The sequence below is a fragment of the Cydia splendana genome, chromosome 20, assembly GCF_910591565.1.
Source record: "Cydia splendana chromosome 20, ilCydSple1.2, whole genome shotgun sequence".
NCBI lineage: Eukaryota > Metazoa > Arthropoda > Insecta > Lepidoptera > Tortricidae > Cydia > Cydia splendana.
The window spans coordinates 3,856,131-3,866,748 of record NC_085979.1 but is presented as its reverse complement, the minus strand read 5'-3'; the positions used below and the strand labels follow the sequence as shown (position 1 = coordinate 3,866,748).

The window sequence follows — 10,618 nt, the reverse complement described above, 5'->3', positions numbered from 1 at the left end:
CATAATGCAAAAAAAAAAAGCAAAAAAAAAACGGTCACCCATCCAAATACTGACCACTCCCGACGTTGCTTAACTTTGGTCAAAAATCACGTTTGTTGTATGGGAGCCCCATTTAAATCTTTATTTTATTCTGTTTTTAGTATTTGTTGTTATAGCGGCAACAGAAATACATCATCTGTGAAAATGTTTCACTCAGGGACAAACTTTGTTTAACCCTCGTGCTTTGAAACCCTCGCAACGCTCAAGATTCCATTTTTCGAACCAGTCGCTACGCTCGTGGTTCAATTTTGGAATCTTTCGCTTGCTCGGGTATCAATATTAGCACGAGCGGTTAAACAGCAACTTTGCCCCCTTGTAAAACAAATAACTATTTTTAAACCGGCAACGTACGTAATCTAACGTTTACTCGAAATCTTGCAGAGGTTTAACCTCGTAAAGACAAAAGAATCTCGTCCTTCATTTGCCCTTTGACTCTATTCTAAATTAAAGATATCTTGTCCCGAGATTTGCCAACGAATGTTGTAATCCAGTCGCCTACTTATGCTCAAAACTTGTAACTAACCTAGCTCAGTTCGATTCAAACTGGCTGAACGAACGGTCATAGCCTCATTAAAAATAAAAAAAATTGTTTACTTTTAATTTTGCAATATGAAGCCGCGGATTCGTTCTTTTTTAGATTTTAGGGAATAGTGATGTGACAGTATTGAAAATGAGAGTTTGTGTGTGTATAGTTCTTGCGAGTTTGTGCTTCTGTGTCAAAATGGATCGGAGGGCGGAAGAGGGGTATCCGAAAGGCTTCATGGCTGTTTGTATGTTTTTTTTTGTTACATGGTGACCTATAAATATGACACCCCGTTTATGATTAGTATTTTAGCCAATAATTCAAGAAATAACGATATATACCGATTACCGATCTCCGAATAGCAAACCGGCATTTGACAACTACATTTAATATAAATAAATAATATGCAATTTCGATAGGTAGGTACTTAAATCAGGGGTTCCCAACATTTTTCCCATTACTTTTTGTACTTTAATTAATTTTGTTATTTCAATCTGGCGAGTTTATCAAATGTTGTAATGAGTATGAGATTTGCAAGTAGAGACAGTGCAATGGGGTTGGCCGGTCGAAACACTTTACAGATGGCGCCAGCATAGGTACCTCTCAATCCTACGAACAGTGTCTAATTCTTGTTTTTTTTTTGTAAGTTTATACCTGGATGCTGTTTACATTAAGGCAGGCCGTGAATATTTAGATACCACAATCGTGTTAAAAAATAGTATCAAAGTTAATGCATTCTGGCAATTAATAGTAACAAAGAGAATAGATAGTTGTCATATATAGTAAACTCTGTAGTCACAGTAAATTTACTGCCATCTATCGACACAGAATTAAAACTAAAAATGTAAATGTATAAAAATATCAAAAAAATTATAAATATGTGGTTTTTATTTAGAAAGCCATATGGCTTTTGACCCATGTTCTTTCATGATATGTATTAAAATTGTTGTCAACGCCATCTAGCCGAGTATAGGCCAAACGTGTGGCGCCATCTATTTGAGCTTTTTCTTGATATTCCGAGGCACGTTTTTTCCTTAGACTTTACTTATCTTATACGGAGTTACAAAGTTGGAAGTAACATTCCAGAAGTGTAGTCGCCATCAGATATATCGGAGCGGCCAAGGTGTTCACAATATCTGAACACGCGCTCTAACGCCCTGACAATAGAGGCGTGTTCCGATATTTGTGAGCACCTTGGCCGCTCCGATATATCTGATGGCGACTGTACGTCCTTGCGCAGCGTATACTTGCATCAACAGGACGCGAGAAATTAAGTGCAAACGTAACCTCACCCAACACACGTAATAGGAAACTACTTTTTATTCCACTTCCCATGTATTTTGCATTCCTTTTATGGCTCCTCCACACTTTGTGGCGTTATTCATTAATTAAAGCTATTGATTAATTAGTGTTGGCCGAACATTAATTGCAATTAATAACCATTAACCTTTATAAATTGAACCGTAAACCGTAACGGACGGTTACAGTTTACGGTTCAATTTATAATGGTTAATGGCCAATAATGGTTAATTGCAAACGTTTCGGCCAACACTGTGATTAATAACTTAAGGATGATAAGGATGTTGACTGTATATCTATTCGAAGTAATTTACTAATTTATTAAGTAAACGGAGATTTTCGCTATCCTCGAAAAACTAGAAAATAATTGACAAAATGTAGATCACAATCTTTTGATACAATTTCAATTTAATTATTACCTCGCACAACGTATCAGTATTGCGATACAGCGAGGAAATGCCGCCAGTATCCTTGGTACAATGCCTCAAGGGCCTATTTTAGATTTAAGCTAGTTATTAATTTCGTTTAGTAGTACCACTGTATATATATTGTATTATTAGGTCTCTATTTGAATTCAATTTCTATTTACTTGTTCTCTGGCGTTACGTGTGTCCATGGACGAAGTTAATCGCTTACTATCAGACGATTCGTCTGCTTGTTTGCCTCCTATATCATAAGAAAGGAAAAATCTACAAAGAGTAGGTAAATTGACTGTGTAATATAATTAAATTGATTTTTTTTTGTGTTAAGTGTACCTAAATTGAATAGTGTGAATACTCACTAGGCATACGCCTTAAGTAGGTATTGTTACATGTTTATTGTCGATTGTAGTCAAAAATAGACAAGAAAGAGTTACGAGTAGACAATAATTGAGTATACAGTATACTATATAATTAAGTACCAATAATAATAGAAAAATTACATTCACTTTAGTGAGAAACGAATACTATCCCGGCTAGGGTTACAATCCTGACATTTGTCATTAAGTACTTCAAAAATCACTATCACCTACATAATCTTGCACTTTTTTTTAATAAGCATTTGTTTTTGTCTACAGCTAGAGCACAACCTTCCCCTTTAATCTGCCCAACTCCAAACTCTTAGCTAGTTTCTTAGCGGTTAGTTGAGATCTCTTAAAAACCCTCACTGCTGACTGCTGACTGCGGCATTGCTGACGAAGGAACACGATTCCTGGCATGTCAGGGGAAATCCTGAAGTATGACAACCCTAATCTAGGCCTAGCTAGATCATAGAAGGTAGGATCCTATAGAAGTGCTTTACGCGTGCCTCCGTGAGGAATAAAACATACGCAATGCGACGCTATGATTGGTCGAATATTTGATGCCCACCATAATCCATACTAAATTTACGGTGGAGAATAAAAACCGGGCAAGTGCGAGTCGGACTCGCCCACCGAGGGTTCCGTACTTTTTAGTATTTGTTGTTATAGCGGCAACATAAAATACATCATCTGTGAAAATTTCAACTGCCTAGCTATCACGGTTCATGAGATACAGCCTGGTGACAGACGGACGGACGGACGGACGGACAGACGGACGGACATCGGAGTCTTAGTAATAAAGTTAGAGTTTGTCGCGTCACCTCGTTTTGAGAGCACTCCCCTGAGTGCCGCAGCCAGTATCGGAATCCTTGGTGTCGACATTTCGAGTGAAGTCCAGTTCCGCGGTCATTTAGAGGGTAAGGCTAAATTAGCCTCCAAGAAGCTCGGTGTGCTCAACAGATCGAGACGGTATTTCACACCGGCCCAGCGCCTACAGCTTTATAAGGCGCAGGTTCGCCCACACATGGAATACTGCTCTCATCTGTGGGCAGGGGCACCCCAATACCAGCTTCTCCCTCTGGACCGCATCCAACGACGAGCGGCTCGAATTGTCGACTGCCAGCGTCTTTCGGAACGGCTTGACTCCTTGGCGCTGCGTAGAGATGTAGCCTCGCTCTGCATTTTCTATCGCATGTATAACGGGGAGTGCTCCGAGGAATTGTTCGGATTAATCCCTGCCGCTTCTTTTCGCCATCGCCCTACGCGACAACATTACCATCTTCATCACTTGGATGGTTGGCAGTCCTCAACTGTGCGTTTCTCCAGAAACTTCCTGCCTCGCACAGCCAAACTGTGGAATGATTTGTCGCCAGCGGTATTTCCGGACCGATACGACCTTCAAACCTTCAAGAAAAGAGCGTACTCCCATCTTAAAGGCCGGCAACGCGCTTGCAACCCTTCTGGTGTTGCGGGTGTCCATGGGCGGCGGTAATCGCTTACCATCAGGTGATCCGTCTGCTCGTTTGCCTCCTATTTCATAAAAAAAAAAAAAAAAAAAAAGTAATGGGGTCCCGTTTTTACCCTTTGGGTACGGAACCCTAAAAACAATGTGAGACTGTGATAAGGACAAACAATAATAGAATCGCTCTTTCGCTGCTACTCCTACTAAAAGATACTGTTCAGAAACGTTAAAAAATGGATTAATTATTTTTGATCCTTGTTCTTAAGCACAATTTTAATGTCGGTAATAAAAATCAACTTCACAATGTTCTTATAATTAATTTAATTCAAATTGCATATTTTTTAATTAAAATATTCAATTAAATTTATACATTCAATCATCATTCAAATCTCTATGTTCAAATTTAAATACATCGGTGGACCTTAAGGCGTATCCAGATTAGTCCATTTTTCGCCAATCTGATTCGATTGCCCGATCGAATCAGGACGTGCGGACGCAAATACCAAGTTGGCTCGCCGAATTCAACCGCCGATAATGACCGATATTATCGATAAAATGAGGTGCGGACGCAAGAATACCAATTTGTGATGCCAATATTTTAGTTCTGGGGCATTTTTTCAAAGGGCTCTAATATTATCATAAATCTAAAATTGGAGATTGACGCCAATTTCATTTCTGATCAAATCGACCGATGTGATCAGTCCCGTCTGGATACCACTTTATGCTTTTTGTAATAAGGTCCACCGATGTATAGTTAACAGTGTGGACGATGGTACGTGATAGCGGACATTATGTGGCACTTACACTTTATATGACGTAAAGTGTTTATAATGGTTTCTAGAGCGGTTTATAACATAATGAATTAAATTAGATAGACATCTATTTTATAGCTGGAAAGCTACATTGTAGTTATGTAGCGTCGCCGCCAGATATATAGGAGCGGCCGGAGTGCTCACAAATATCTGAACACGCCTCTATTATCAAGGAGTTAAAGTGCTTGTTCAGATATTTTACTGCACTTCGGCCGCTCCGATATATCTAAGTATCTGACGGCGATTGATTTTACCTAAATATACCTACTAGGGCTGGTGGCCTAGCGGTAAGAGCGTGCGACTTTCAATCCGGACGTCGCGGGTTCAAACCCCGGTTCGTACCAATGAGTTTTTCGGAACTTATGTACGAAATATCATTTGATTTTTCCAGTTGCTTCTCGGTGAAGGAAAACATCGTGAGGAAACCGGGCTAATCCCAATAAGGCCTTGTTTCTCCTCTGGGTTGGAAGGTCAGATATATGACAGTCGCTTTTGTAAAAACTAGTGCCTACGTCAAATCATGGGATTCGTTGTCAAGCGGACCCCAGGCTCCCATGAGCTGTGGCAAAATGCCGCGATAACGCAAGGAAGAAGAAGAAGATACCTACTAGGGATGTACCGACTAGTCGGAAAAGCCGACTATCCGGCCTCATTTGTAGTCGGCGATTAGTCGGCAAAAATGGCCGATTTATAAGTGACGGAAAAACAGGGCAAAAATAAATAAACAGCAGCACTCAAATATGTCATAAGTAAGCATTTCATCTATTTTACCTAAATTCATATTTAGGGTGCTTACGAAAACTTTTGTTCGAATTATTGACCGTATAGTCGCTTTCTTATGTCCTGATGTCGTATAGTAAATTTAGCCTTAGGATTTTTTTATTTATTTTAGTTTATTTTTTATATAGCGTTACTATAATATGATACGATGAATAGCTCAACGAAAGCGGTAAAACGATTGTTTTTTAAGTGCATCTGAACCGACCTTAGTCGGCCAAATCAATAGTCGCCGGTACATCACTAATACCTACTACACAATCTCGTCGCGCCGTTAAGACGATCGGGTAGGTTGGGGAGTGAAAGAACAGGTTAAAATATTCTTCTGATAATTATTTTCCATTTAAAAATACCCCGCTATCGAAGTGGTACAGACGGTATGTCTGCATTGGTACAGACATACCGTCTGTACCAATGCAGATAATGCACCTTAATAATATTATAGTTATACTTTATAGTAGTTTATAGTCTGGCGAACCAATTTGCCAGTAGAAAAAGTAGGTATTCAATTATCATTAATTTGTCAACTTTGTTACATTTCCGATTGTGTTCCAAGGTCCAGGGTCCTCCAAGCCAGCCTCCATCCCCCGCAGCCAGCTGCGGTACCTGCTCTTCATCGTGCAAGGTCTCGGGCGGACCCGCAAGAGATACACCTATTGGAGTGCGAAACACATTGCCAGTGACCCTAGGATAGACTTTAACAGGTCAGCGTTTTTAGGGTTCCGTACCCAAAGGGTAAAAACGGGACCCTTATTACTAAGACTCCACTGTCCGTCCGTCTGTCTATCACCAGGCTGTATCTCATGAACCGTGATAGCTAGGCAGTAGAAATTTTCACAGATGATGTATGTATTTCTGTTGCCTCTATAACAAATACATACTCCTAAAAAGTATGGATGGGGTGGGCGAGTCCGACTCGCACTAGTCCGGTTTTTTATCCTGTCTGGGGCGATTTTATTGTTGTCGAATAAAAAAAAAAAAAAAAATATATAAATAAATATTATAGGACATTTTTACGCAAATAAAAAATGATGAATGAGTGGCGGAATAAAGGATGACTTACGCTAGACCGGGCTGGGACCGGCCGGAACTTCCGGCGCTTCGTTTTCTATGGAAAGCACCACACATGATCACCGATCAGCCGTCATAGAAAAGCGGTCGTCCATTACATAACACAAAATTCTTTAATACGTCCTATTGTGTGTCCCTTTTGCTGCGACGTAATTTGTGGATGAACCCAAATGACGTGTCGGAAGCAACAGCCCGGGCCCGGCCCGGTCTAGCGTGAGTAGCGTCATCCTTAAGCCTAATTTTCGTACTTTATCCTTATCGGCATGTTATAAAAATGTTTAAATTTGTACAATGAGTCTAATGATGATATCTAAGTCGTTAACTTTAGTAGATAATGTCCACAGAAAAGACGCCGACGCCGACCACCACCGGTTCGGTTTCGGTTTCCGAATGTTTTTGACTCGGATGGGCCATTTGCTTGTTCCCGATTGGCAGTGGCGGATTTACAGTTTGCCGCCCTAGGCCCAGGCCCTCTAGCCGCCCCTTTCTCAGGACCCATCATATATTAACTACCTACATTTTGAGTTATTTCTTGTCATCAGCGAATTATTTGTCACAATTTGCCGCCCCTAATATCTTGCCGCCCCGCCCTAGGCCCGCGCCTACTTGGCCTTAGGGCAAATCCGCCACTACGGATTGGTATACTAACCTCTTGAGTCCCTGAGGGCTTTATAAAGGATTTAATCCAAATGGAAAATTTGAATTAAAATGGAATATATTAATAAGGTTCCAAATTCAAAACTGCAATAATGACTCAGGAGGATAATCAAAGATTGTACTCGTTCCAGGAAGACCCTGCTCCTCGCCATCGGGTACCTGGACAGCACGAACTTCCCCATCTCCAGCCTGTTCGCCAACGAGTACGAGGCGAGAGGGTACAACGTCATCTTACTGGACAACCAGCGGTTCGCCACCGTCCACTATTACTTGTAAGTTCCAGGAAGACCCTGCTCCTCGCCATCACCAGCCTGTTCGCCAACGAGTACGAGGCGAGAGGGTACAACGTCATCCTACTGGACAACCAGCGGTTCGTCACCGTCACTATTACTTGTAAGTTCCAGGAAGACCCTGCTCCTCGCCATCTCCAGCCTGTTCGCCACCGAGTACGAGGCGAGAGGGTACAACGTCATCCTACTGGACAACCAGCGGTTCGTCACCGTCACTATTACTTGTAAGTTCCAGGAAGACCCTGCTCCTCGCCATCACCAGCCTGTTCGCCAACGAGTACGAGGCGAGAGGGTACAACGTCATCCTACTGGACAACCAGCGGTTCGCCACCGTCCACTATTACTTGTAAGTCCTAGATTACAAGGAATTTCTATCACAGAATAATTAATAGTACCTACACTTCCTACAAAACCGAAGTTTGACAGCGATTCAGGGTCGAATCATGATATCCCTTTCTAACTTATGGCACTATCCCTTTCGGCTATTTAGGGTTGTCAAAATTCAAGTCATTATCTTATGTGTGGTCGTGCGCAAAGGGAGGTCAAGTGATACCAATCAATAATTGCTCGGAGCAATGCTGAGCCGAACGGAGCCGAGTTTGCATCACTTTGCACGAAGTCAGGAGTGTCTCCCCATTGCTTCTATGAAGAACACTAAGGGTTCCCCACATAAGTCGACGCGGAATCGGCAAAATCCGATAGGAAAAAGCTTTAGGCCGGCGCCTGCCGCCTGCCTTTCGTTCTTATTGCGCGGACATAAAGCTTTTTCCTAATATCGGATTTTGCCGAATGCGCATCAATATATCTTGGGAGACCCCAAGGTTTCCATGGCTTTCGAAAAAAAATCCTGATGAAAACCAGCAGTTTGCCACTACTACTAGTACCTACTTGTAAGTAATGTCTACCTGTCTATCGAGTCTATCTTCAATCTTACCAAAATCCGTCTACTTACTAAGTTATCAATGTTATCATTCAGTCAAAGGAACTCCATACTCCATTGCTAGACTACGATCTTCTTCCTTGATTCTTCTTTCTTGATTTCTTCAATGGTCTTGTTACGATCTTACGATACTCCAAACAGTCCAAATTTGGTCCTCTCGATAGCCCTATGTATAACCTTGAGCATTTTTATTAGGTCCATACCTGTAATTCTACTTTTATTGCACAACCTTTCACCATAAGTTTTTCAACCCACTTGTGTCCCCATAACCCACGATTGCCTTCACATCAACTACTTATCTATCAAACCATGATTTACATAGCCGGTTGACACCATCACCCACACTGTTAACTGTACATCGGTGGACCTTATGCACTTTTGTAATAAGGTCCAACGATGTACAGTTAGGAGTGCTGCTGTTTGTACTTTGTGCAATGGTTGATTTCCATGACCATCAATTATTGCTATAATTTTTACAAGCTCAATTTAGATTTTGTATTTTTTATGTAAAATGTGAAACAAAGCAACCTCATTAGGTTTGGGCTCTTTAAAGTTGTCTGAGTAAAAAAGTCGGGGATAAAAGCTTGTACTTATCAAAAACGTAATTTTTACACACTTTTATTTAGCTTCACTGCGTATACTCGTATACCTATATCTCTTTTCGAATATATGGTGCTTCAAATCTTGTAACTTAAATTTTAACCACTTCCCGGTGTCAATTTGAGCTGAAATGTCGCAAACTTCCATATTTCCGATGACAATGCAATAATATGCTAACATGGAGCTGATCTGATGATGCAGTCGGAAGGTAGCCAAAGGAACTCTTCGATGGCAAAATATAAACACATTGCGTTTAGGCCCATTTGAAAGGTCTCGAGAAGTACTTGATAGACATGCAAAGGAGAGAAAGTACAGTCGGCAATAAAAGTGTGTATCAAAAAATATTTTTGACGGACAATAAATTTAATTTTCCTTTACAGGGCTAGCCGCCTTATGCGACCTGTTGGCAAGCACGTCTCCGAAATCCTCATCCAACTGACAAACGCCGGCTTGAACCCATCCACATTAGAGCTCCTAGGCTTCAGTCTAGGAGGCCAGACCGTCAGCTATATCGCCAGAAACTACCAGCTCGCCACCGGAAGAAATATCTCCAAGATCACGGCTCTAGAACCTTCAGGCCCTTGCTTTAGAGATTTGAGACCTGATGATCGTTTAGACGCTTCCAACGCGGATTTTGTAGAGGTTATCCATACGAATATAGATGGATATGGAATGGCGAGTAGAATGGGTCATGTGGACTTTTATATCAACGGAGGAGAATACCAGCCTTCGGAGATAACTATGTTTCCTTGTGCGACGACGTGCAGCCATTTTAGAGTGTTAGGACTTTGGCTCTCAGCTCTAAAACATCCAGGGAAGTTCATAGGTTTAAAATGTGATAGTATCCAGCAGGCGAGAGACTCTGATTGCTATGGTAGACCATTAGAGACCAATGTGCTGGGTCTGAATGTGGATAAAAGGAAGCATGGGATATTTTATGTGTCTACTAGTAAAGGATACCCGTTTTATTTGGGGAAAAATGGGTTGTTACCTGAATATGCTGCTTGGAGGAGGCTCAGTGATATCAATTTGGGAAATCAGACTGAGATCTATACCTAAATGAGAAGATTAATCAAGAGGATTTTGTATATGTGATTAGAAAAGCATTTCAAAGGAGAAGGGATAAGAAAACGTAAAAGGAAAAGGGGATTTGTATTTTTTTATGAATATATTTAAGGTAAACATCCCAGTGCTCAATGTAGAGTCCCTGTGACACACTAGTCTAGGTAGTAAATCGTCACTGAATGAATATGTATTATAGTACATAAAGTCTATTTCAATAGAACTTGCTAACTATGTAAACAAACCGCCATATTGAAATTGTCTCTGAATGATGAATTTACTAGTGATGGGCAAGACTCCTTCTT

The 10,618-nt window shown here is 41.0% G+C and overlaps 1 protein-coding gene across 1 annotated transcript; it reads left to right on the top strand.

Moving 5' to 3' along the window:
- The first annotated feature begins 421 nt into the window (after positions 1-421).
- On the top strand, positions 422-10,362 carry LOC134800854 (pancreatic lipase-related protein 2-like). Its single transcript, XM_063773411.1, has 4 exons — positions 422-809; positions 6,250-6,397; positions 7,553-7,693; positions 9,632-10,362. Exons 1-4 carry the CDS (start codon positions 710-712, stop codon positions 10,308-10,310), a joined length of 1,068 nt encoding a protein of 355 aa, XP_063629481.1. The 5' UTR covers positions 422-709; the 3' UTR covers positions 10,311-10,362.
- The last annotated feature ends 256 nt before the right edge of the window (positions 10,363-10,618 follow it).